This window comes from Drosophila gunungcola, unplaced genomic scaffold (genome assembly GCF_025200985.1).
Source record: "Drosophila gunungcola strain Sukarami unplaced genomic scaffold, Dgunungcola_SK_2 000168F, whole genome shotgun sequence".
In the NCBI taxonomy this organism is placed as follows: Eukaryota; Metazoa; Arthropoda; class Insecta; order Diptera; family Drosophilidae; genus Drosophila; species Drosophila gunungcola.
In genome coordinates this window covers 39,678-66,563 of record NW_026453329.1, presented here as the reverse complement: position 1 = coordinate 66,563, position 26,886 = coordinate 39,678, and the positions used below count along the sequence as shown (strand labels likewise).

Genomic DNA, 26,886 nt, shown 5'->3' with positions numbered 1-26,886 from the left:
TCGTGGGAAACAGTTGGGATTTTTGACAAATGTTTTCACTGCTAATCTGAACAGCTCCTATAAACCCTTCTTCCACAACACGACTAAATGAATAGACATCGACATCTATCATATTTCATAATCGTTTGCGAGCATAGTCATTGCTGTATTGCAACAAATATCTCCGATGCAGTTAAATTTTGGCTTTTTCCATACTTATATAAAATATATTTCTATGGTATATGGTCTATATGGTCGAGAAGGTTTGTTTTTTACATATCGAAACTTTTCGCTTCCTTTTTGGTCCCGGATCCTCAAAATTTTCAAATAACTTTGATGTTGCTAGATATATTTAAAGGCTGCAACTACATGTAATGTACGCAAATGCGGACAAGTCAAAGCATACCCAAATAAATACAGCCTTTATTAATACAACTTACTTTTCAGGAATGTATTTACCTCCACCAATAGAACACAAAATTGTAAGACAATATTGTAGTGAAAAGATTAAATATATTTTCATACTTTCAATTACAGGTCTTTCTTGCCCGTAGTTGGAGATTGAAAACATCGATGTTGCCCGCCAAACGAAACGGCAAAAAGAGCTGCTGCCAGCTCCAAAACTCTCCTCTAGCATGGAGCCGGAATCGGGTTTGTTCGAAGTTCAAAATTCAAAAATGTCGATTTTGTAACGTCGATTTATGTTAGATCGTCAATTTCGTAACATTCCTCTGTTAAATCATCGTTTTCCTAACATAATTGCGGCAGAATAGAGATGGAAAAACATTGATGTTGCCCCGCCAAACATCGACAAACCCGATGTTTTAAAATCATCGATGATATCGATGTTGGCATCGATGTTTCTCCACCTCTAGTTTGTTGAGCCACATATAAAAACAACAAAAGCGTAATAAATTTAGTGATTACCCGTTCACACGGGACAACCAAAGAAATTCCTGCTGTTACAGATAGGAAGTTACTTAATAAATAAATATAAAAAAACACTTATTTCAATTGAATTAAGACAATAAAAACAACGGTTTCTGGCACTCGGTTGCCTTGCCAAATGTTTCACCTAATTCACACCCACCAGTAAATTCCAAAGCATCTGTTTTAGCGCGGATGCGGGTGCGCATAAGTGAAATTTCGTAGCGCTAAGTGAAAGAGAAAACGGAGAAAGGTAGTGCCAGAGACAACTGTAAATTTAAATGTAAATCCTGGCCATGTCGTCGACGGACTTCGGGACGAACAGCTGTTGCAACAACAACAACAACACGTACGGATATGCGAGCAACAACAGCAATATGCAGAAGCCAGTTCCCGCCCCCTCAGCGCTTGCCTCCGCACAGCTGATCAAGGTCAGCTGTTCCAGCGGACTGGAGGTTGACCCACTGCCCAGCTGTCCAACCAGCCAGTCCGATGCCTCCTCCGCCGCCTTGCTGGCCCTGGACTCCTCGGAGGGCAGTGAGTGCGAGCCCTTCCTCGCCAGCAACACCCCCAGTCGTAGGGCCACCCGCTCCACCTCCCTGCTCCGCAGTCGGATGCGCTACTCTTGGTGGGGGCGCGCCCACGGCTTCCTCACCCGAAACTGGTACCTCGGCTGCCTGGTGCCCGCCTGCATCCTGGCCGCCCTTATCTTCGTCGGCTGGGCGACGCGGGACTACGCCCGCCAGCTCCTCTTCTGGATCGAGATGCAGAACCCCTGGCTGACCTTCGCCGTGTACATGGCGCTTTTCGCCCTCGTCAGCTTCCCCGTGGTGGTGGGCTACTTCGTCCTGCTCGTCACCGCCGGTTACCTGTTCGGTTGCCTGCGTGGCTGGTTCACCGTGATTCTAGGCGCCAACCTCGGCATTGCCGTAGCCCATGCCACGATTCGCAGCTGCCGGCACCGCATTCCCGTGCAAAGGTAAGTGCTTTGTCAAAATACACGTCTTGCAAGTATCATGTCTAAGACTTGATATTTTTAGTTATCTAAACAATCGTGTCATTTGAGAAGACGTATTTAGTTCAAAAATCGAAAAAGCAGGTACAACTTTTAAGAATTTATTGTGAAAAAGTGGTTACTGTACCCTTTGAAAGGGTGTTATAATTTCAGTCAGAAGTTTCCAACGCAGTGAAGGAGACATTTCCAACCCTATAAAGTATATATATTCTTGATCAGCAACACTAGGAGAGTCAATCTAGCCATGTCCGTCTGTCCGTCTGACCGTCCGTTTCTACGCAAACTAGTCTCTCAGTCTTAAAGCTATCAGCATGAAACTTTCCCAAAAGTTGTCTTTTTATTGCAGGTAGTATATAAGTCGAGACGATCTGCATCAGACGACTATAGCATATAGCTCTAATAGAAACAAAGAAAAAGAAATGAAGAAAAATAAAACTTTGTTTTTTTTTGTTCTTTTTAACATAGTATTAGTTTAATGTTTCAAAATTACGGTTTAAATTTCAATAAAATCTGCCTACTATAGCATATAGCTCCTATGGAAAAAATCGGAAAATTACAAAAAAATTGAATTGAATTTTAGAATTACGCTTTTACTTTTATTAAAATCGGAAATCGATTACAAATAGCTGTCATAGGGACGATCGAATCATTGACCTAAAAATCTTCATAGCTTCAATGTTTTCCACAGAAGACATACCAACTAAACGAAAATTAAACAAAATGTTGCTTCTGTTTCAAAGTCGGATATCTTAGTGGAACCGGAAGGAATGGACTCCAATGAAATCGTTTATCAATATTTGAGTGTTTATTTAATATTTTACTTACCAACACAAAAATTTTGTAACGTTTACTTTTTGGGGCTTGGATGACTTTTTCCTGGAAATGCCCATATTTGATACAAACAAAAACATATCTTAAGGAGGTAAAAAAAATATGCCGATCGCACCTACGACGCACAACAATTCTGATATTAAATTATGTGACGAAAAATTATTAAGCATTCAACTTAATAAATACACATTTTACAATTTTGTTATTCGTCGCGCTCCAACAAAGCTTTTTATTTACAACATTAAAGGGGTTTTGAGGTTCTAAATCAAAAATTTCACCGTGCAAACAAACAAGCGGACAAAAATGCTCTAAAATTCGTATTTGTTGAATTTCTTTTGAACGGATAATCAAATTGAGATGACCGAGGTGTCATTACACACGTAATTAATGCCAAAATACAGCAGTGCCACAAAAGGTTTAATGCTGCTCCGGCCCCAACAGTTCCAATATAAGGACAAAATTTGTTCGCACTTTCACTCCCATTTAAACTTTCTAAAACTTCCTTTCGATTGCTATATCATTTATTATTATTATTTATTTGTATTATTTGATCAAAGCCAACAGAACTGGCTTTTGATTTCATTAAAACCGGTCGACTGTGCCTTTTAAATTTATTGGAACAATCGATGTGAAAAAAGTTAGCAGTTCAAATTTTAAAATTAATTTTTTTTCAATTTGCAGGTGATTAGTTATTGTCTGTCCGGCCGTACGTCCGTTTCTACGCAACCTAGAAGAACCGAAAAATAACCAAAAAAAATTTTAAATTTGTAACTTCTCTAATTTTTAATTTTTTTTTGTAATATTTTGGGTTAAATAATTTAGAACTATGTACGCATAAAATGTTATGAAAATCGGAAAACGATATCATATCAAATAATTGAAGTGAAAATCACCATAGATGCAATAAAAAGTGCCTATTTATTTAAATGCGTAGCAAAATTTTATATCAGAAATTTTGTATGTTAAAAGTGCGATCGTCACGACATTTTACCTCGTTATGAGGTGTTTTTGTTTGGTAATAATATAGTCTACATTTACTTAAAGAACTAATAGTACAATACTTATAATTTTTTTTTCGTTTATTTATCTGATTGTTCCTATGGGAGATATATGCTATAGTCATCCGATCCGGCTCGTTCCGACTTTTGTTTCATGCAGATAAGCTTTAAAACTGAGAGACTAGTTTGCGTAGAAACGGACGGACAGACGGACATGGCTAGATCGACTCTCCTAGTGATGCTGATCAAGATATATATATACTTTATAGGGTCGGACATGTCTCCTTCACTGCGTTGCAAACTTCTGACTGAAATTATAATACCCTCTGCAAGGGTATAAAAAGCGTCAACAAGTTAATCTTTTGTTCGATATGAGGTGGTAAAAACTTAACATACAAATATCAACTGAGAAGATTTCTGTGTGAATGCAATTGTTTCTAGAAAATATGGTGAACCAGAATTAGATAAGCTTCCATAAAAACGGCAAACGTTCTTAAATTCTAGATTTCGTAATAAAATGGCTTCGAATTTAAAAACATATTCCCATATTTTTGATGACAGGAAAGGTAAAATTGTGCTTAAATTTGGTTGGAAACTTTTTTATAAGAACATAAAAAATATGATTTTGGGTTTATGTCAAGGGATAGTCACTATAGCTGTGCTTTAGAGGTCGCCCTGTACGATTTAAAATTGTATTGGGAAAAGTGAGTGTTTCGTGTTTTACAAAATACGTTTTTACGGAGATCAGGCACTCCATCGTACAACAGTCTCCGACCAACTATAGTCCATATAGTCCCCTCTGCCCAGTGTGCTTCCTTTGATTCTCCAATGCTACGATCCGTTCGAAATTTTAAGTATTTTACATGGCTTGGTGTGCGTCGTCAGTGTGCCGCATTGGCCGCTTCGGATCGGAGTGATGTCCACCTGGTACTGCCAACGGTCCCGTCCTCCGAGTTCGCTAAAAGAATTCAACCGCTCCCAGTGCCCGACCTGATCGAAAGGTTCTCCCGAGACTCCCCCGGAGGCCAGTTCCCCACAATGGCCGAGTACCTCCACAACGATCCGATGCCCAGTGCAGTCATGGTGCCCGAAGAGATCGACCTGCACCGATCCATGGCCTTGGAGGATCTTAATGCCTATATGCAGGCAAAGGACGCGTTTAAGGAGCCCCAGAGGAAAAACCGGATGTTTGCACACGTTCTGGTGGTGGCCGGGGTCGACTCACTCCGCAGATGTCCTTTGCGGCAGAAATGCGAGTTTCTCTATCTCTGCGACTGCTTGAGGCCAGGAGCAGCCCTGGTACTCCATCGCAGCCGGAAGCGAAAGGCTGGCGCGCTGCTCTTCCTTTCCGAGGAAGTTGACTCCCAGCTGTCCACGATTTATAGCCATATGCACCACGTGGACGATGTGCTACCCCTAACCATGCTTAAGAAAAGTTTGCTTTGGTTGCTAAGGGATCAAACTCCCGAACTGTGGCACTTTTTCGAGCCCTCGAATCCAGTCAGCCGGATAGTGAAAGAGGTGGCCGTGGAGGCCAACAAAACTCTAGGTAACCCCCGGTACATCCTCCAGTACACACGCACCTTTAAGACCCCCCGGGAGCAGAGTGCCCTGCGGCGGGCTAACGCAATTGCCGCCGAATCCATGGCGGAGCTGATAGCCCAGCACCATCGCAATCCAAAAGAGCTGGCTACATCCTTCGACTACAAGTGCCGTATGCGACACGCCCATCCAAACGTGTCGGCAGTGACCTGCGGCTTGGACGCCAATGGGCTGTGGCAAATGGATGCTGGCTGCCAGTACGGAGGCTACCAAGGCGCATTGGCCAGGTGCTGGCCCAGTTCGGGCCGGTTCACGCCTCCCCAGAAAATGCTGTACGGTGCACTGCTGGACATTCGCCGCGATCTGTGCTCGTTGATACAGTCCACTGGAAATGAGGGTACAGTTCGCACACCTCTGGAACTGCATGCCGCATATTTAATCCTTCTGGCGCGACACCTTAGGGAGCTCCGGATCTTGCCCCAAGGCAACAGGAGTGCAGCCGAGACTGTCGAGGTGGCCCGCAAGTACAACTGTACGCCAATTGTCGTCTCGCACGTGGGCCTAGATAGTCGGGACACCAGTCGGAGACTGCTCGACTACCCATTCGCACCCGGAAACGTGGTGTCGCTGCGCCTGTCCATCTCCATTCCCGACGACTGCTGTCAGGCGTATCCCGAGTTTAGGGGCACTGCTCTGTCAGCTGGGCGACACCCTTCACATACGGGATGACTACTCCGTAGAGGTGCTCACTGCCCGCTGTCCCAGCGAGCGGCAGGCAATTGAGGCCGTATGCTCACCTGCCAGCCGAGTCAGATCGCCACGATTGTGGGAAGACGGTGGTCAGGGCGGATCAAATGATAAGCTCCAGCTGAATGACCTCGCTGAGGGAAACTGAAAAAAAGAAATTGTTCACGAACTGCCGCGCTGAAAAGGCCATCACCAGTTATCTTGTGGATATCAATGTGTGTACCATCGACAATATATATTTATGTGATGTTTGTAGATATTAAAAAACGATTTGTTATAGTAAGACTTCGGATTATAAGTGATTACTTCCTTGTAATAGCTAAAAATCTATTTTTGCTAAACCCATTTCTTTAATGGTAAGGGGGCAAAATGGTTTGCAACTTAAAACAAATTTTGTTTTTGCAAATGTTGTATATAAAAGTAAAACATCTCAGAAATATCCTGTGAAAAGTTCGTCTCAATCGGACTAAAAAATTTAGAGACGCTTTTTACTCAACACTACGTTTTTCCAGTCGGTGCGTAACGTAACTCAAAAAATACGGTCCGATCTAAATAAAATTTTTATCGCATCCTTTAAACAGTAAACACTTTCGGACAAACAAACGTTTTTTATTAACATTTTTTTTATTTTAACAGGCAATAATAAGCTGATTTTTTAATGTAAAAATGGAACCTCCGACCTTAAAACTTTTTACTCTACGAGTAAAGGGTATAAAAAGTTTGGCTCAAAAATCCAGCAAAGCGAATGACAGCGCGAGCGGGACAACATCTTTATTTGTATTTAGAAAGTATTTATATTCCTCTAACTAAGGGTTTTTTTAGTCGGTTTCTTTTTCGGTTAGAAAACTTTAGCAGAATGAAAAATCGTAAAATTAGCATTTTGCAAAATCAGTTTTCCCTATGGTAATGGTAATAGTAAAACTGTTAACTACTTGTAAATATTAAAGATACCTGTGGTTTTAAATTGAACTTTACAATTTTTAATAAACGTTAAGATCTCGGAAACTATCAGATTTGTTATTTAAATTGTAGATTCTGGCAATAGCCCAAGTTTATTTCAAATCTGATCCCGCCCACTCTTTAGAGACATTGTAGAGTAGAGGCCAGTTATTTTCTATATGTTACCGTTCGTCTATATCTATGGACCCAACAAACATTTTCCAAATGGAAACTTTATTTCAAAAACTATAACTAAAATTAAAGTTTTACGTATATGATAAAGGTTTAACACGTGGTTTTTATTTCATTTCAAATAAAATGTGGTGAATAAGTATACACATTTAGACGAACGATACGAAGTCACCTAAAACCCGGGGCTAGTCATTGTACTCATTGATTCATCCTCCGTTTGGGTTGCTTAAGACACCACCAATCTATCAGACAGTGGCTTTTCGTTGCCTTATCAGGCGAGACTGTAAGACTTAAATGCATACAGCAAAAGCTGATAACGGTACATTTTAACACTTCCCTTAATTATGAAAGTGGGTTTCACTGTCCCAGGGTATTTTGTCAATTATATTACTACTCCCTCCAAAAGTAAGATTATTTATTTCCAATTATTGCCAAGACAAGAGGCGAAAAAGGTTCACTTACACTACGTTGACGACCGTCCACAGTGATGATAGACTTGCACACCAATTTTTTTATAGGGTACCGTAGACTAATAAACTGCCGAACGGTAGACAACCGCAAACATAGATATGAGGACCTTGACTCTATAAAACGTTAATGTGTTTATGACTATATTTTATATATCAAACAAAAACACCTCTTGACGAGGTAAAATTAACGTGACGATCGCACCTTCAACTCCAAAAACTTCTAATATCACATTTTGTGACGATTTTTTTTTATTTTACCAAAAAAAAATTCTTTATTTTTATTTAATTACTATTCACACAAAGCTGCACAACTAAATCAGTCTTGTTACTAACCCATTTCAAAGCATGTCGATTAAAAAACAAATTAAATAAAAATAAAGTAATTTTTTTTGGTAAATAAAAAATAGTTGTCACACAATGTGATATCAGATGTTTTTGGAGTTGAAGGTGCGATCGTCACGATAATAAAGTTGTGGGCGTGTGAAATCTATATTTTTTTATGATTTACCGCCAAACCAGGATATTTTCCAAAATGTGTTAGAACATAAGTTTTTCAGCTCGAGCTGCTTAATACAGTAAAATTGGTTTCAGGACCATAAAACATCGCTTTGGTACGCACATACAAACCAAAAACGGAAACACGTTCCCATTTTAAAAATGCTGTATCTGTTTTGTTTATTAAATATCTTTTTAACGGAGTATCGGATTTAGATATTTGTTGTGTCGTGGGACGCGTGTTTAATGCCAGAATACAACCATGTTATATAAGTAATACAAAATTTGCACCCCCATTTCTCGGAAACCAAAAGACTATATAAATCGCTTAGTATGCACAAACTCTTATAAAAGTGATATCTTTTGGTTGCTATATCATGTATTAAGATCGTACTATTCTTAGCTGACTTCGAATATTGCGGCTATATATAATAGTCTCCTTGCGCATGCTTACCGGTGCTCATCGTCAATATATGTACTGCCGTTCATAGTGATCTAATGTGTCCGTTTATTTTCATTCTTTTTACAGGCTAATCAAAAATGACACGGGGCGAGCTATTCTCCGCGTGATATCTGGACCAAAGGCATTTAGGGTCGTGCTCTTTACACGACTTACACCCATTCCCTTCGGAGTACAGAATGTGATATTCGGAGTAAGTCATGCAAAGGCTCATCTGAGCAATTCAAACGGAAAGGACTCATTTGGAGAATCCTTTATTATTTATGGATGTTTGCATTGTAAACTATGACATTTTCAAACGCCCTTTCATTGTATAATTACATAATCGTTTAAGAAATCACTGCTTACAACAGATAATTATTTTCGCAGATCAGTTCCATTAATACGAAAGACTACCATGTGGCCACAATGATTGGGCTGCTGCCAGCCCAAATTATCAATGTTTACTTGGGCTCCACGCTAAGGTCCATGCACGAAGTGCTCAATGATAATAATACCAAGCTGACGGGATATATTAGCTTTATCTTTGAGGTAAGTGGCTCGTCACTTTAATATTAGTAATTGGTATTTGGTGGCGGGCAACTGAATGTAATGAAATGGTGCCCAGATCTCCAAACTAGGACGAGATAATGTTGTTGCTTATAAAGTATACATCCACAAGAAAAGAAGCAAGCTTCGGCAAGCCGGAGTTCATATAACCTTGCAGCAATTCCAAAAATTAAATATTCTTGAAAACTTTTAAACTATTTGCGTATATGCTTATAAACATCAATTTTTTCCGATTGTTTCTACGGGAGCTATGTATATGATATAGTCGTCCGATCCGGCTCGTTCCGACTTATGTACTACCTGCAATAGAAAGAGAACTTTTGGGAAAAATTCAAGCAGATAGCTTTAAAATTGAGAGACAAGTTCGCGTAGAAACGGACGGACAGACGGACGGACAGACGGACATGGCTAGATCGACTCTCCTTGTGAATGTGATCAAGAATATATATACTTTATAGGGTCGGAGATGTCTCCTGCGTTGCAAACTTCTGACTGAAATTACAATACCCTCTGCAAGGGTATATTGCAGGTAGAACACAAGTCGGACGACTATAACATATAGCTCCCATAGGAACAATCGGAAACATAAATAAATAAATAATAACTTTGTTGTTTTGAAATTTTTTTTTAGTTCTTCGACATATAATAATGGCTAAATATTTGAGAATTACGGTATCAATTTGATCAAAATCGGACGACTATATCATAAAGCTCCCATGAAAACAATAAAAATAATTTTTTTTTTTGAATGTAACTTTTCTATTTTGTAATTTTTTTTAAATATTCTTTTTGATTTACGCTTTTAATGGTAAAACGATACCGAATAGCTGACATAGGAACTATTGAATAATTGAGCTGCAGATCATCATAGCTTCAATGCTTTTAAACTGATACGCATTAAATCAAAATTTTAAAGTTTTCAAGAATATTTAATTTTTGAAATAGCTGCAAGGGTATATGAACTTCAGCTTGCCCAAGTTTGCTTGTTTTCTTGTTTTTATTGAATACCGCAAACAAAAAAAATGTAAGAAAAAAGGGAAAACTTGACCTGTATTGCATTGCTTGCAGTTTCGCGATATACTCCAAATTCAAATCCAAATTTACCCTAACATTATCTTACAAACCAAATAGATTTTGATAAAAAAAAATGTTTAAATTTTTGATTTGTCGAAAATGTTGTTTACAGATAGTCTAAACGTGAACCAAAATTTGGCAAAACAAAAAAAAAAGCAAACTTCGGCAAGCCGAAGTTCATATACCCTTGCAGATATTGCAAGAATTAAATATTTTTGAAAACATTAAAGTTATGATTTACTTGCGTATATGTTTAAAAACATTGAAGCTATGATGATTTGCAGCTCAATTATTAGATAGTTATTTTATATATTTTTATTATTTCTATGGGAGCTGTATGATATAGTCGTCCGATTTTGTTGTAATTTAAACCGTAAGTCTAAAATATTTAACCATTACTATATGTCAAGAACTAAAAAAAAAATTAAAAAACAGCAAAGCTATTATTTTTGTTGTATTTTTTTATCGATTGTTCCTATGGGAGCTATATGATATAGTCGTCCGATTTTGATGAAATTTAAAACGTAATTCTAAATTATTTAACCATTACCATATGTCGAAGAACTACAAAAAAAAAAATAAAAAACAGCAAAGTTATAATTTTGTTTGTATTTTTTTTCCGATTGTTCCTATGGGAGCTTTATGATATAGTCGTCCAATTTTGATGAAATTTAAACCGTAATTCTGAATTATTTAACCATTACTATATGTCGAAGAACTAAAAACAAAATTAAAAAACAGCAAAATTTTAATTTTTTCTTATTTATTTTTTCGATTGTTCCTATGGGAGCTATATGCTATAGTCGTCCGATCCGGCTCGTTCCGACTTATATACGACCTGCAATAGAAAGACAACTTTTGGGAAAGTTTCATTCAGATAGCTTTAAAACTGAGAGACTAGTTTGCGTAAATACGGACGGACAGACGGACAGACTGACAGACGGACAGACGGACATGGCTAGATCGACCCTACTAGTGATGCTGATCAAGAATATATATACTTTACAGGGTCGGAAATGTCTCCTTCACGGCGTTGCAAACTTCCGACTGAAATTATAATACCCTCTGCAAGGGTATAAAAACATTATTGTTTTGTAAAGTTTTGAAAAAAAACGACAAATTTCACAAAATGCCCTATGAATGAAGCTTTATATCTCCGGTTTTAGCGGTCCTTTCCACTTCATTTCTTTTGCACTAATATACACATTAAAATTAGATGCAGTAGCAAATAGTAAAAGTGATACAAAATTATTCCTAACTTTTGTCTCTTTAAAGGTCATTTGTGGCGTGGTCCTGATGTTTTGGGTTGTTCAAAAGGCGAGGAAGGAACTGTCAGAGACGCTGCTAGTCGCTGACAACGAAGAAAAGCACCATGACATACAAGTTTAGCAGGAGCCACATTGAATGGAGTTCCCCCATGTGAAACACGAGAGCTTCCCCATCACAAGTGAATCTCCTGGACTGACTGCATTTTTGCATTAGCTTTTTTAAGCAAAGGCGATTTTCGTGTTTTTTGTTTTTATATTATGCTCAAACCAAACATTACGCTATTTTAAGCAGTTTTTATGTTAAAGGATTTCGTTCACACGTACGTTTCCCTCAAAAACCGCGCCTTAGGGTAACGACCATGATCCACATCACAATTTAATTTTTACAACTAAGGATAAATACAACTAAGTCAAAGCCTCGCTCAAAAATCGCTCACTTTTGGAATCGATTTTTGGTCATAATGCTGCTCTATATCGTTGTTTAATTACTAGCTTGTAAGCAAAGTGAATAAATGAGCTCTGAAGTACAATTGTTATCCTATCTCGTCCTTTGGCTGATTCTCCAGCTGCGAGGGCTTTTGCTCATGTGAAACTTAAAGGCTGCCTCCAATGTCTCTAGGGCGAATTCCACATCTCCGATGCAAAGGCACAGAGGAGGCCTCAAGCTCAGCACCTGAAGAGGAACAGGGCACAAATATGGCGAATTAGTTTGAAAATTTCCCTGTTCATGACACATGACCTGTCTGTAGTACGTGTAACAGAAAACCACAAAATCGGACATTTAACATTGATGTTTTTCATTTATCGAATTCGTCAGGAAACTGAATTTGGAGTGTTTGTTCATGCAAATTAGTAGGAGTAAAAACGTACATATGTAAGTAAATAATAAAAAGTTAGCTGATATAAAATAATATATAAAAATATACCAAACTAAGAAACATAATTGATTGACTTCATGCAGACGTCAAAAGAAAATAAACTTTACAATTATTACCACAATATTTTATATTCTAGTGTATTGGGAGTAAGTGACCGACCATGTTAACTTAGTGGTAGACTCATTTTATTTTTTTGCATATTTTGAATTTTTAGACTTTTAAATATATGATCCTTAAAAGATTTTTAAAACTCGAATTATTTTAGGAGATGCAGCCGACTTGTGTCCAAGCCATTATAAATTTTTCCTAAACTTTAAACGCGTTTTTCTCGAACTTACGTTTTTTGAGGTGGTTGACACGAACCGATTTCTTTGAAATTATGTATATATCTTGTCTCGAACTTAAAAAAATTTTTATTATAAGTATTTTTAAAATATTCGAAAAGGTCGAAAAGATTGGGTAAAAACATTTTCTGTTTTCAAGTCGACGCCATTTTGTTACTTTTTTTAGGTGAAGAATTTGTTTCAATATTTTTTTCCGATCTCTACAAATTATGTTAGCCAGGACGCACCGATTTTTTTCTATAGGCGGTCGAATGGGACCGGCCAGTATCTCTCAGAATTTTGGGTTTTTTAAATTTTTGTATATTCTCAAAATGCCAATAAAAACATATAACACAAGGAAGGAAGCAAGCTTCGACAAGCCGATGTTTATATACCCTTGCAGCTATTTCAAAAATTAAATATTCTTCAGCGAAATTCCATACTAGTCTGGGCAGCCGTAGCTGCTCTGAACTGGGAAACTTTCGAAAAAGATTTTTTAGAAAGATACATGTTTTATATAATATATATTATAGTAATTTCAAGGGCCATATATGAAAAAATAAAACAAAAATCTTTAGTAATTTAATAAAATTGCAAAAATGAGTTTAAAAAAAAAGTTAAATAATTCTAAGACTATTTTATTTAGACCAATTATGTTAAGGCAGTGGAATTAGCATTTGACCTTTTAAACGACATATGGCACTTGACTGTAGCTTAACTAGTTATGGGCGTGCAGAGTTTAGCAAAGTCGTAGAACAGACTTTTTTTGAAACGACCTGCCCAACACAAGAAAAATTATTCCAGGATTTTAAAAATAAGTCCTTACAATTTTTTGAAACTGTCAAACAGAACCTCAAAAATGTTAATTTTAAAATATACAAAAAAAAAGTATTTTTTGAATAAATTTTGAACGGAGCATCGAATTTAAGCAAATCGGCTGTCATTCGACGCGTATATACAACCAATTTTAAACTGGGCCCAAAAGCTTTCAAATTGGGAGTCCCAATAATACAAAATCTTAGTAGGGCACTTTCACTACTTTTTCTCCTGAACCAAATCAATTTTCTAAAGTCTTGGTCCTTTTCTTTTCTTTTAGCGATACCTTTGGTGTATTGGTTTATTACTTTACGATCGGACCATTATAGCAGATTTTCAATTCTGCGGCTTTATATAGTAGTCTCCTATGCACACATGTACTGCCGTAGTGATATAGTGATATATATCTACATATAAAGATATTATATCTCCTTCCACACTGTTTCCTATTGCAAAAACATTCACGTTCGATCAACTTTTCGGTTATATAACAACCAATTCTTTTCAACGTTTAACAAGCGAAATATAATGGATTCAATTATTCTATAGCCACGAAAGAGACTCGTCTAATTGAATCGATTAATAAATGCAGCCGAGACCATCCGAGACCTTTGAAACGCTATCTCTTGTCTGTACTCCTCTTCTCAACTCGGATCCTCGTAATTATTCTTGATGTGGCAGGGACTCGGTAATGGCCCGGGCCAGCACATCCACGGCGAACTTCGCGTCAGCCCGATTGATGCACATGGGCGGCTTGATGCGCAGAACCTGTGGAAATGCACGAAAGGATGCACAGATAGAAACAGGAGGAGTTGATGATGCGCTCGAAGAAAAAGCCACCAGGGAGGACCATCTCGCCTGGAGGCTCTTTAGCCGAGGTCGGTTTCTTGTTAGTCAGATGTGCCCGAACGAGGACAGAAGAGCCCAGATGAGGATGCACTCAGCCCAACGAAAAGTTGACACTTACGTTTCCATGGAGGCCTCCGCGTCCGAAGAGCACGCCCAGATCCTTGCACTTCTCCCAGATCTCCAGTACGTGTGGCGTGGCCAGCGGGGTGCGTTTCTCGCGATTGCCCACCAGCTCCACGCCGATCATCAGGCCCTTGCCCCGCACATCTCCGACGATCTCGAAGCGCTCCTGCAGCTCGGCCAGACCCTTCAGGAAGAAGGTGCCCACCTCCAGCGAGTTGCGCTGCAGCTGCTCCTCCTCAATCACGTCCAGCACGGCGATTCCCACGGCACTGGCCATCGGGTTGCCACCGTAGGTGTTGAAGTGCAGAGCCTGGCCCAGGGAGGCGGCGATTTCGGGCGTGGTGACCACGGCGGCCAGTGGAAAGCCGTTGCCAATGCCCTTGGCCATGGTGACTATGTCGGGCACATAGTCGTGGCCCTCGAAGCCCCAGAAGTGCTCGCCGGTGCGTCCGAAGCCCGTCTGCACCTCGTCGGCCACGAAAAGTCCACCGTTCGCCCTGACCAGTGCGGCTGCCCGCTTTAGGTAGCCCTTGGGGAACTGCACCGTGCCGCCGACCCCCTGGATGGACTCGGCGAACATCGCCGCCACCTTGCCGCGCGGCAACGAGTACTTGAAGGTTTCCTCCAGCTCGTTGTAGTAGGCGTCGCCCGCCTGGCAGCCATCCCGGCACTGGCAGTCGCGCGTCGTCTGCACGGGCGAGTCCCGGCAGGATGAGCCGCCCCAAATGCCCTGGTAGGGGTCGGGATTCATCACGTGCACCAACCCGTTGTTGACCCCCGGCAACGGGAAGCGCCAGGTGGAGTGCGCCGTCAGTCCCATGGTGTACGGCGACATGCCGTGGTAGGCGTTGCGGAAGGAGAGGATGTCCTGGTTGCCTGTGTGCAGGCGCGCCATCAGCATGGCCAGGTCGTTGGCCTCCGAGCCGGAGTTCACGAAGCAAACGCTCTTCAGGTTCCCTGGGAACTTGGCCACCAGCCGCTCGGCGTACTCGTGAATCTTCGGGTGCATGTAGATGTTGGTCGTGTGCCACAGCTTGGCGGTCTGCTCGTTCAGCGCCTGGTTCACTTTCCTAGAGATGGATGCAATTGGTATTAGTGGCAGTGGGGAACTCTTTAATAAACCGGTAAACTGGAAGGTAAAAGGGGAAATCGGGGCACGAAGTATCCATGTTCGGACCCCTCACTTCCCTTCAAATAAATTAGATATTTCCGACTGCAATGTAATTTTTATACCCGTTACTCGTAGTGTAAAAGGGTATATTGTATTCGTTGAAAAGTATGTAACAAGTAAACGAAAGCTTTTCAGAACCCATAAAGTATATATGTATGTATATTCTTGATCAGAATCAATAGCCGCGTTGATCTAGTCATGTCCGTCTGTTTGTCTGTATGAACGTTAAGATCTCGGAAACTATAATAGCTAGAGATTTGGGATTTGGCATGCCGATTCTAGCGTTTCCTAAGCAACGCAAGTTTAAAAACGGAGCCACGCCCACTTTAACGCCCGCAAATCGTGAAAGTATGTACCGTCACTCTGAGGCACATTAGAAGGTTGGGGTTGATTGTAGTGTGTGCGTTTCGTTCATATCTGTCGGCAAACCCAAACATTTTTAAATTCGAGCTGTTATTTTATTGTAGTAGTCATGGGGTTTATAAGTTCTCTGCCGACCCTCTGCCGCTGCTTAGCCACTGAGCGGCCGCTGTTCTGCCGCTGCTAGCAGATGAGAGAAAGAGAGAGAATTACAGAACTGTTAGCGGAGGGGTAGAGGTGCTGCACGCTCTTAGCTTCTAGTGTTGGCTATGCCCTTCGACAGATGTCGCCACATAAACTATGATTGTTTTGTAGGGGAAATGCTTAGGGTGGCTGAGTAACGGGTTTCTAATAGTCGGGAAACTTAACTATAGCGTTCTTTCTTGTTTTTAATTTATGGAGTTTATGTACTAAAAGTTTTTAGTACTATTATTTTTTGATTGACTCTATACAAACAGTCAAAATGGTCATTAAATTAAAGGTTGAAGGGAAGTTCGCGGGACCGTGGGAAACCCACTCTTCACCGCCACCCATTCAAGTTGATCCGACTATTTTTATAGTGGTCTCCTCCGCAAACTCTCCGTGCGATTCGTCACTCTTTGGACTGCCACCCACAGTGATAACCTAACGATTTGCTTTCCCCTATAAAAAGGGCTTTTGGTTTGTTACCTATAGTTCTCATACGAACGACCGAGTTTGGCTGAAAGGAATAAACGTTCTTTCTCGTGTGAATACGGCTAGATTACATAACACAATACATAACAAGTAGTATATTAATAAAAGTAAATGGTCCCTTATAGCTTTTGTTTTTTTCTGTGAAAATGAAAAACTTCTGTTGCTTACGGGTGACAATGTCCCACAGACACAGTGACAATTCCGCCAAACATATCCAGGTAGCGCCGTCCCTCGTGATCGTACAGCCACTGCATGTGGCCCGTATGGATCACCAGCGGTTTTTTGAAGTGCGCTAGCAGGTTGGGTGTCAGGTGGTTGCGTCGCGTCTTGAGGATCTGCTCATAGCTGGATCCTTCGTAGGCCACAGGACGATGACCGCACTCGGGCATCTCACTCTGCACCTGGTTCATCGCGGCGGGCGCAGCCTTCGAGCGCAGTGTTGAGCTGGAGCTGCTGCGGACCAAGGTGCGGGGAAGGACCCGACTGGTATGAGCTGGAAAGAAAAGTGTAGGTTTATAGCAGTCATATTTGTATAGTAGGTATATGCATAAGAATGACTAAATGTGTGTACATTTTTATAGAAAACAAAGAAAAAGAATATTATAATAACCACGTGGACCTGGAAATACTCTAAAGGCCATCCATTTGCTTGAGAGTATGTAAATATCATTAAGCATTGCGTGATTCGGTTATCTTCTTTAGGGAACTATTGCTGGTCTAGGATATGTCAACAAATTAAAAAACTTACGCGTTGATAGTATTTTAACAAGAGACTTTTGTCCTTAAGTCTGAACACTTTCAATTTATCAGTTCACTGACCATTTAATAGCAAGCGACGACGCATGTGAAATTTGCGTACTTAAGCGTGCTTAACAAAGGGGTGTTCCAGGGCAATAAACTTTAGCCCTCACCAAAAAATAAATTCTTTACCATTTTTATTGGTTTAGTTTACCGAATGTTATGTAAATCCAATTAAATTTAAAAATACAAAATTGTATTGTGGAATGAAATCAATAAACCTAAATGATTGTGTCTTTATTTTTGTCTGACTTATGTGTGCATGGTACATGGCGCAGAAGAACCAATTGGGAATTTTAAAAGCGCAAGTAGAAGGAGGAGTAGAAGGACATCCAAAAATTATCTGAATTTTCTCGCAATTACTTTTCATAGTTTCTTTACAATAATTTACAGTTAGCGAAACAATACTAAGCTCCGTAAAAACTAATGTGATAAAATTCATTTACATGTGGTCTATAATATCAGTGTACATTAATTCAACACATTTTTAAAATTTCGAACGTGTGCTGAAAAAAACAATGTTATTAAAAACCACATTTTTTACTCTCGAGTGTGGAAAAAAATTTTGTACAAGCTTAAATTTTATAAAATTTAATAATTTGGGTGTTACCTAAACGTGTTTTCGTGCTGAAATTGTCAAACAGCCGTTTCACCAAACAGCCGTTACAGGTCCTGTTTGTAAACATCCTATTTTTGATGACCAAGGGTCGTTCCTATTGTTTGCGAACAACAGCCTCATTCCATAGACGCATTAGTGAACTTTTTGAACGTGCCTGATTTTATTGGCACATTCAGCTTGATGCTACTCGAACATGTGATTGGCGCGAACAACTAATCTGGGATTGTTTACCTTTCAATAAGCAAATTTCTTAAAAACAACGAAGTTGTTCAAATTTTAATGTTCTATAGGGATAACTTTCTCGTAAATTTTTATATCCTTACAAATGGTATTTTAATTTAAGTTAGAAGGACACATTCCCGACCTTGACAGCATCATATGGAGAGTCGATCTTTGTTTGTTTGTTTTTTTTGATTGTTTGTCCACTCGTTTCTACGCAAACTAGCCCATCAGTTTTGAAACTATAAGTAGAAGTTGAAACGAGCAGGATCGGACGACTTTGTCATTATATGAAAAAAAAATTTGAATATACTTCTATACAAAGTATAGGTTTATTGTTTTAGAAGTACGGTTCTAATTTTATTAAAATCAAACCACTATATCAAAAAGCTGATTGTAAAACACATTAAAAATAAAAATCGAAATATTGTTATTTTAAAAAAAATTTTGTTTTTGGAATAATTGCAAGGGTATATAAACTTAAACTTGCCGAAGCTTGCTTCCTTTTTTGTTACTTAAGCTTTAAAGTCTTGCGAAAACAAAATTAGTACTGAAGCATAGGGAAACATTTTTTTATAAAAACCATGGTCACAATATTAGGTACTTTACTATATTTTAAACAAAAAATTCTGATATCAAACAAAAACAAGAAGGAAAGCAAACTTCGGCAAGCCGAAGTTCATATACCCTTGCAGCTATTGCATTAATTAAATACTTTTGAAAACATTTAAATTATGATTTACTTGAGTATGTGCTAAAAAAAAACATTGAAACTATGATGATTTGCAGCTCAATTATTAGATAGTTATTTTATGTATTTTTATTATTTCTATGGGAGCTATATGCTATAGACGTCCGATTTTGATAAAATTTATACCATAATTCTGAAATAATTAAACATTGCTATATGTCGAAGAACTAAACAAAAAATTAAAAAACAGAAAAGTTATAATTTTTTTTCATTTATTTTTCCGATTGTTCCTATGGGAGCTATATGCTATAGTCGTCCGATTTTGATGAAATTTAAACCGTAATTCTGAAATATTACACCTTTACTATATCTCGAAGAACTAAACAAAAAATTAAAAAACAGCAAAGTTATAATTTTTTTCATTTATTTTTCCGATTGTTCCTATGGGAGCTATATGCTATAGTCGTCCGATCCGGCTCGTTCCGACTTATATACTACCTGCAATAGAAAGACAACTTTTGGAAAAGTTTCATGCAGGTAGCTTTAAAACAGAGAGACCAGTTTGCATATAAACGGACGGACGGACAGACGGACATGGCTAGATCGACTCTACTAGTGATGCTGATCAAAAATATATATATACTTTATAGGGTCGGAAACGTCTCCTTCACTGCGTTGCAAACTTCTGACTGAAATTATAATACCCTCTGCAAGGGTATAACGAGATAAAAAAGTCGTGACGATCGCACCTTAAACATATAAAATATTTGATATCAAATTCTGTGACGAAAATTTAATAAGCATTCGACTAAATAAATACACTTTTTAAATGTTCCTATTCGTCACGCTGAAATAAAAAATGCCTGTGTAGGCAAAATACCTGGATGAAGCGGACCGAATGTATTAAAAGGACAACATGATTACTGATCACTGATGGATTTCTTACAATAGTTCTGCTGAACGCGTATGATCACTGATCATACATATCTGCTATCCATATCTATGGTATAAACATCGATAAGGATTAACAGAAAAATCAGAATCTAAACAAAAAAAAATAAAAACAAACAAAACAAGCATAACGTAATAAATTAGTGCGTAATGTATTATAATTGTTCAGCAGAACAAACTTGATCACTGATTACTGATCCACCAGTAATCACCATTTTAATGACATATATCACTTGTCTGTAGCTTAACTAGTTTAGAAGTTAAAGCCGTGCAGCGTTAGGTATTTTTAGCGATTTCCCGCTAAAAAAAATTTAAAAAAAACTTTTTTTAACGAACTGCTCAACACAAAAAAAATTATTCCAAAGTTTTAAAACAAGTCCTTTAAATTGTTTGGTACTGACAAACGACGATGAAAACTTTTTAATAAAATGTAAACTGTGTTAAAAAAGTGTAAAATTTCACAGGAACTCTACTTAAAAAAATGTTTAGTAAATCACTTTCACCGCCCTTTCTCCTGATCCAATTATTTTATTCTTATTTTTATTTATTATTTATTTATTATTCTCCTGATCCAATTTATTTTATTACTTATTCGTTTCGATTGGTGTATTGCTCGTTACGATCGGACCATCACATCAGCATAGTCTCCTAAGCAGATCGTCACTACGTGTACTGTCGTCCATAATGATATAGCACGTAACCATAGCTTTAGCAGTTTGGAATTTGTGGGCGTTTGAAATCTAACTTTTTAACCGTTTTTCCGCTAAATTAGCGTATCGCTTTAATACGATCATACAAACCATAAAGGAAAAACGTTCTCATATTAAAAATGATGTCGAAATCTTGTTTTTTGAATATCTTTTTAATGGATTATCGGGTAATCGGTAATTAAAGTGTAGTCGGACGCGTATTTAAAGCCAGAATACAATCATGCCATAAAAATACGACTTTTTGCTCCACCGGCCCCAAAAGCTCCAATATAGGAATCAAAATTTCTCGCACTTTTACCCCCATTTCCACAAAACCAAATGACTTTCTAAAACTCTTAGTATGCACAAACACTTATAAAAGCGATACATTTTGATTGTTATATTATTTATTAAGACCGTAAAATTCTTTGCTGACTACGAATATTACGGCTAAATATAGTAGTCTTCTTGCGCACGGTTTCCATCCACAGTGATTAATAAAATAACAATTGTTTTACTAGAATTTTCTGCTAAACTTTTGATTTTTGTACGAGAATGGCTCCAATCGAAAATCACTACACTGTGGATCTTCGGCAGTTAACTGAAAAAATATATTAAATGACCGCTATCAGTCTTAAAAGAAATAAAGCGAGGCTCACACCGCACAGACCGCAAAAGAACTGACAATTTCTTTAAACATGAAATGAAACGAACTTGGGGAAGCTGAAGTTTATACCGTCTGCAAAAAGAAGCGGAACTGATTGAGATGTTTGCTTGTATACTGTACGTAATAATAATTTACATACGTTTGATTACCATGGCAGAACAAAAAGTACCAAACAAAAAGTACCGAGTTAAATTTGCAAAGGAATATTTGCTGCAAACAGGAGAATTCTGGAAGACGGTAATATAATACTTTGTTAACTCAGAAATTTACTTTTCCTATTGAAATTTTCTAATTGAAGGTTCTATTTACTGACGAAATTAAATTTAGCTTACTTGGGTCCGACGGGAAGATGTTTGCGTGGAGCAAACCAAATTCCGAAAACAGCAAAGCATGGAGGATGTGAGGGGGCCGATTGAATTTTATATACGGTATTATGAATAAATTTGGATATTTAAAATTTTAAAGCAAAATGTTATGCAAGGTTCAGAAAATTGGGTATCGGAAACAACTTTAACACACTATATAGGCAAGGCAATTTGCCATGTCCGTATGTCTATCCGACTGTCCGTCCGAATGAACGTCGAGATCTCGAAAACTATAAAAGCTTACGATTTGGGATTTTAATTGCAGATTCCAGTAATTCTTACGCTGCGCAAGTTTATTTCAAAACGGAGTCACGCCCACTCTAACACAAATTGCGAAAGTCTGTCACGTCACTCAGACACATGTTAGGCCTTAGCTATTAGACGTTGTGGGTGTGTTTTGATCATCTATCTGTAGACTCAAAAATTTTTTAAATTGAGTTATTATTTAAGAAATTAAGTTATTAAGTCCTCTGCCGCCGCTGCTCTGCCGGTGCTCGCTTATGTAGGGAGACAAAACAAAAGAACTGTTAGCGGGCGGTGGGAGTGCTGCGTGCTCTTTGCTTCTAGTGTTGGCTATGCAGTACGACAGGTGGTGCCACCCAACCTCCCATTTTTTGTGGGGGAATATAGCTAGGTAACGGGTATCTAAAAGTCGGGGAACTGGACTATATCGTTCTTTCTTGTTTTTTTATGCTAAGAGTGTTTCTCAGCAAAAAAAAGATTAGATAAGTAACTTCAATTATATGGGCTATATAATAAAATATGTCGTCAAGCATCGAGTTTTCGTATGCTTGTTTTTACGCGGTAACCCTTAGCTGATGGGACGTAACTTTGTATGGGTCTTTTACTCAGAAACATCCAATTTTAAAAAGTTAGATTTTGCGTTCCTGTGTTGTGGGATGGAGTCACAGTATTATTTTACTCTACTAAAGGTTGTGCTCCTGATATTGTTTATAAACTGAAGCGCAATTTCTTAGACAAAATGTGATTACTCAGGGAATTAATTTCAAACAGAACCTGAAGCTGCACTCGCACACGTGCGTTTAAGCCTGTGCCCTGAACTGTAAAGAAATTATATATTGGTGTTTTCGTAAAGATTTACAAAAAAAAAGTGCATTTGTATGTAGCCTTAAATGTGCAATGAAAGGCAATGGAGTCTTTTATTAGTACTGAGCAGCTGTACCCATTTGAGCTGATAACAACTGGTCCCCTGCGGACAGCCTAGGCCACACGACTTCTTAGTGCGCTTGGCAGCAGCTCCGGATTATCAGCCTGCCACCTGTCAAATTATCAACTCTCGCTTATCTCTCTTATCTGCGCGTACACCAAACTCGACCCAACACGGGCCAAGCGTTATAAGCACGTATATACCTCTCTGATTAGTTTTTCACTAACTAAAAATACTGTCTTAATGTATCTTTCCATGCTCCTGATTTTAAAAATAATCTGCCGATTCTCAAAAAATATGTATTTAATATTTGCCCTTACAAAAGTTTAAGTGCTTTGGAAATGTCCACACTATATTTTCACATCTGCAAGCCGTGATCAGCCTATATTTCTAATAAATATTCAGACGGTAAATCAACAAACACTCAATTTAAATTTCCAAAAACAGGGACATATATACAATATTGCATGGGCAGAGAAGTGTAGTCGACAAATGGACCTTTGTCGTCGTTGTATCCTGCAGTAAACTCACCCAATAATCGCTTAGACATCATTTCTGGGTTCAGTTTCCAATCTTATGCTGTTCTGTGATCACCTCTTGATACACATATATTTTAGGTATTTACTATTTTGATTTGAACAGCACTTCTACTCGCACTCGAATCAAAGCAGTGCGATCTACGCCAGTCGTCCGCATATAACGTCGTCGGTAGAACCACTGATCGGAGAATACGATTTCTATTCCAGTGCCAGCGGAGAAAGCTCGCCCAAGGGAAAGCTTCGGACGACGATTTCAGATTGAAGAGCTAAGTCAAGGCTGCGGAAAAGCACTCTCCTTTGCCAGCCGCAGCCCAAGGTCGGTTGAGAAAGCGCTGGGGGGAGGGGGAGTATCACACAGTGGGTTAACAGCTGGTTGTCTCATAGTAATTTATTTCAATTCTTGTTTGCTATGTACTGAAGCACAAACTACTAAAGTGCACAGGTAATCCTTTGTTTTTAACAAAAAATATATCGCTTTTATAGCTCCTTATTAATTGCTGCGCGGGGCGCTATCCCGGACTCAATGCGCAGTTCAGGGTGGCAGACATTTAACATTGCAGTGTAATTTACATTAGCCGTTGATATAAGGTAGGTCCTCCAATATGCTACATATATTGATTTATCATGTATGAATTATATATTATGCTTTATCAACCAACATCACGAGTTTGCGCTTTGATTCTCACATGGCCCATCACCATACCTACGGACTCTCCTGATCACTTAACCCGATGCAACATATTATAAGGAAATATAAAACATTCGCGGGGTCATCTAAAAACAAGCTCTACGCGTCGTCGTGGGCTACAATGATTACACAAACATCAATAACCGATCTGAGCAGGAGCACAACGGTCTCTCCAAGAGACCATCCCGGGCGGTTCAGTTAAATTCGGTGTACAAATCGGGACTTCGGGGCGTTGTTGGTGGCTGCGACGGCTGTTCCAAGTTGGCCGCCATCTGGCGCAAGTTATCCACGCCAGTCAGTAGTTGCCTGCAAGGAATGCGCAGTCGTGCGGTCAGTCAGGTTACACCACAATTCTTAATCTGGCTTACCTCAGGTTCTGCTCAGCGGTGTCGGCGGCACGAAGAAGATCCCTTGACAAATGGTGCGTTCTGGACGGTCGCGTGGCGCTGCTCCCGCTGCTTGAGGTGCTTTTGCTGCCTCTGTCAGGAGTCGCCGCAGGAACTCCTCCTGCGGCGCAATCAGAGTTGCCGGCGCCGCCTCTTAAGGTGCTAAGCTGCGCCTGAAAAAGATAAAGGAGAATGTAATAAAATAAATCAAGGCTTACAAAACTCAATTAATCTTCCTGAGATCGTTTAAATTGAGTAAATGTTGGCATAATGAAATAAGCTTTTGACGAGAAATGTGTGCACACAGGCTCTCACCTCTAATTGAGCCAACTGGCGCCTCAAATGCTGCGTGGTCTGTGTGTTGGTCGTCGTGGCTGCCGCCTCCCGTCGCCTTGCGGCCTCAGAAAGATGCAGCAGCTGCTGTTCAAAGTCGCTAGCCCGCCTGGTCTGGACGTTAAGTTCCGCACGAGCCTCCTGAAGCTCCCGTTGCAGGCGCTCGTTCTCCTGGCGCAGTGACGACAGCTGCAACGTGCCGACCGCCTCCTGGGGAGGCGAGTCAATGGAATTGGAGGGCAGACCGATAGCCACGTCGGCCAGTCGCTGAGACGAGTGAATTATGGGGCCGTCCGACAGGAAGTCGGGCAGCATTTTGGCAGTGGACCCGGCGGCTGGCTCGCTGGGCGGACCAGGAAGCGCGACAGCGTTGGACAGTGCTGACGGCAGCAGTCCCACTGCTCCACTCGCCGCCTCCGCCGCACCCAGGGGTGAGTTGGGGGGCGAGCTAGGGAGGGGGTCTTGCCCGCCGCACCAAGCGTCTGGCAGGTGATCCTGCACAAAGTCCGGCAGGCCGGCCGCTGCTGCAGCGCCACCACTGGCCCCGCCACTCACTGCATTGCACGCGTCCAGCGGCAGGTCAAGCTTCATCTTGGGGCTGGAGGACAGCACTAGAAGGGTGGGGCGTTGGTCGCGGTTTCCAGCCGGCCGACGGCGCGGCGAGGACGAGGAGCATTGCACGTGGGGTGGCATCTCGTAGTTGGAGTAGGAGCGCGGCACGTAGCGCGTACCACTGGCGGGTTGCTGGTTGGAAGCGGCTGATGGGAAAATATCTGTCCGCGCAGGAAGCGATTGCCGGTTAGTTAAAGTCCAAGCTGGAATCCGTCGCGAGCACTCACCGTCATCCATTCGCTTGTCGTAGTGCCTGCCCGTGTTGCGCACCTCGGCCAGCGCCACGTGGTCATCGTCGTCGTTGTCCAGTGCGTCCTGCACGGCGTCGTGGCCCAGCCGCAAGTCCGGCCTCAAGCGATGCTGGGGTCCGCCGCTGCCGCTGCTGCTGGTGGGGCCTCCCCCGCAGGCTGCGTACTCAGCCAGACTCGCCTGCGAGTCGAAGGAGCTGAAGCGCGGAGACCGCTTCATCCTGGAGGAGGCACTGCTGCCGTTCACATCCGGCGGCTGCATGTGCGAGGCGGAGGCAGACTGGGGCACCTTGGGCCGGGCGCCCGTGGACGTCTGCACGGCGGCTGAGGTCACCGTGCTGGTCGGAGCCGTTACAGTGCCCGTGCTGCTTAGAAAGTGCTTAAAGGAGAACGAGGACGAGGCGGCTGCTCCCGATCCCGTGCCGCTTGTGGACGCGGTGACGTCGTCGTCTTGTGCTGCTGTCCTATGTTTAACCCTGGAAGCTAGCATTGTTTAGTTCATTTCAACCAAAAAATATTCAAGTTACTTACATTTTTGCCAAGTTCTTTTGCTTCTTTGCTGAAGCGGGCAAAAATAGGATATTTTTCACAACGGCGTTGCCACCCTATTGCAATACTTGCATGTTTTTGTAATTATCATCATTTGTACAACTTATTTTTAACTAAAAGTTTAACTCCACATAGGCTTTATTTTTAACGGTAACACAAGTACCTCATTATAAATAGTTTATTTATACCAAAGTTAATAGCGTCTGCACACAGCCGCTTATAGCCAGTACTCAGATCGAAAAACAGTTTCGACAGCGAAAAAATTTTATTTTTCCTAGTGAGACCGAAGTTTTCTGAGTTCACCCGAGTTTGGGTGCTTCGATCATACTGTCAATCAGCTGGGCTTGTTGACAAACAAATTAAATTGAGAGAGCAAAACGACACCAACATTTAATTTAGCATTGGAATAGTGGCAGATATGGGGCTTTTTCGTCTTTTTTGTCGTTATTCCCTCCATTTCGCTTGCAATTTCAAATCCCACAACACCAATGATTAAATTTTGTATTCTTTTCGCCAGGGCCGGACAAATGTTCCTCGAGAGTTCATCCCAGACGTCTGGCAACGCTCTGCACATTTCTAGTATTTTTTCCGTCGACGATCTCTCATAGGCGGCCAACGGTTTTCGTCGATCTGAGTACTAGGCTTTAAAAGAGTTGTAGGCACCCGCTGTTGCAAAAACAGTT

At 40.3% G+C, this 26,886-nt stretch overlaps 4 protein-coding genes across 5 annotated transcripts; 2 read left to right on the top strand and 2 right to left on the bottom strand.

The window, feature by feature from the left end:
- Window positions 1-849: 849 nt before the first annotated feature.
- LOC128265882 (transmembrane protein 64) lies at window positions 850-12,016 on the top strand. The gene is made up of 4 exons (XM_053002098.1): window positions 850-1,885; window positions 8,665-8,788; window positions 8,965-9,126; window positions 11,494-12,016. Exons 1-4 carry the CDS (start codon window positions 1,203-1,205, stop codon window positions 11,605-11,607), a joined length of 1,083 nt encoding a protein of 360 aa, XP_052858058.1. The 5' UTR covers window positions 850-1,202; the 3' UTR covers window positions 11,608-12,016.
- Window positions 4,563-6,596, top strand: LOC128265883 (xaa-Pro aminopeptidase 3). Its single transcript, XM_053002099.1, is given in 2 exon segments — window positions 4,563-5,979; window positions 5,981-6,596. Coding segments are annotated over 2 exon segments (1,608 nt in total). The 5' UTR covers window positions 4,563-4,578; the 3' UTR covers window positions 6,188-6,596.
- Window positions 10,965-23,583, bottom strand: LOC128265881 (alanine--glyoxylate aminotransferase 2, mitochondrial). Of its 2 annotated transcripts, none has more exons than XM_053002096.1 (4): window positions 23,380-23,583; window positions 16,850-17,174; window positions 14,471-15,545; window positions 10,965-12,159 (listed from the first exon to the last, which is right to left on the bottom strand). In XM_053002096.1, the coding sequence occupies exons 1-4, from the start codon at window positions 23,399-23,401 to the stop codon at window positions 12,025-12,027; spliced, it is 1,557 nt and encodes a 518-aa protein (XP_052858056.1). In that variant the 5' UTR covers window positions 23,402-23,583; the 3' UTR covers window positions 10,965-12,024. The 2 variants fall into 2 exon arrangements, with proteins under 2 accessions (XP_052858056.1, XP_052858057.1); XM_053002097.1 differs by lacking the exon at window positions 10,965-12,159 and adding an exon at window positions 13,970-14,271.
- Window positions 23,584-23,760: 177 nt separating this feature from the next.
- On the bottom strand, window positions 23,761-26,498 carry LOC128265880 (uncharacterized). Its single transcript, XM_053002095.1, has 5 exons — window positions 26,186-26,498; window positions 25,634-26,130; window positions 24,777-25,567; window positions 24,444-24,634; window positions 23,761-24,381 (listed from the first exon to the last, which is right to left on the bottom strand). Coding segments are annotated over exons 1-5 (1,593 nt in total). The 5' UTR covers window positions 26,188-26,498; the 3' UTR covers window positions 23,761-24,269.
- Window positions 26,499-26,886: the final 388 nt, after the last annotated feature.

What these genes read in the sequence shown, in the direction of transcription:
- LOC128265881 (XM_053002096.1), bottom strand. Translation starts at nt 23,401, where the DNA reads ATGATGTCTAAGCGATTATTGG. An exon ending in GATGTCTAAGCGATTATTGG is followed by an intron (nt 17,175 to 23,379) that starts GTGAGTTTACTG and finishes TTTTCTTTCCAG; the next exon opens with CTCATACCAGTCGGGTCCTT. An exon ending in TCTGTGGGACATTGTCACCC is followed by an intron (nt 15,546 to 16,849) that starts GTAAGCAACAGA and finishes ATCCATCTCTAG; the next exon opens with GAAAGTGAACCAGGCGCTGA.
- LOC128265882 (XM_053002098.1), top strand. Translation starts at nt 1,203, where the DNA reads ATGTCGTCGACGGACTTCGGGACGAACAGCTGTTGCAACAACAACAAC. An exon ending in TACAGAATGTGATATTCGGA is followed by an intron (nt 8,789 to 8,964) that starts GTAAGTCATGCA and finishes TTATTTTCGCAG; the next exon opens with ATCAGTTCCATTAATACGAA. An exon ending in ATATTAGCTTTATCTTTGAG is followed by an intron (nt 9,127 to 11,493) that starts GTAAGTGGCTCG and finishes GTCTCTTTAAAG; the next exon opens with GTCATTTGTGGCGTGGTCCT.
- LOC128265880 (XM_053002095.1), bottom strand. An exon ending in GCCAGTTGGCTCAATTAGAG is followed by an intron (nt 24,635 to 24,776) that starts GTGAGAGCCTGT and finishes TATCTTTTTCAG; the next exon opens with GCGCAGCTTAGCACCTTAAG. An exon ending in ACCGCTGAGCAGAACCTGAG is followed by an intron (nt 24,382 to 24,443) that starts GTAAGCCAGATT and finishes CATTCCTTGCAG; the next exon opens with GCAACTACTGACTGGCGTGG.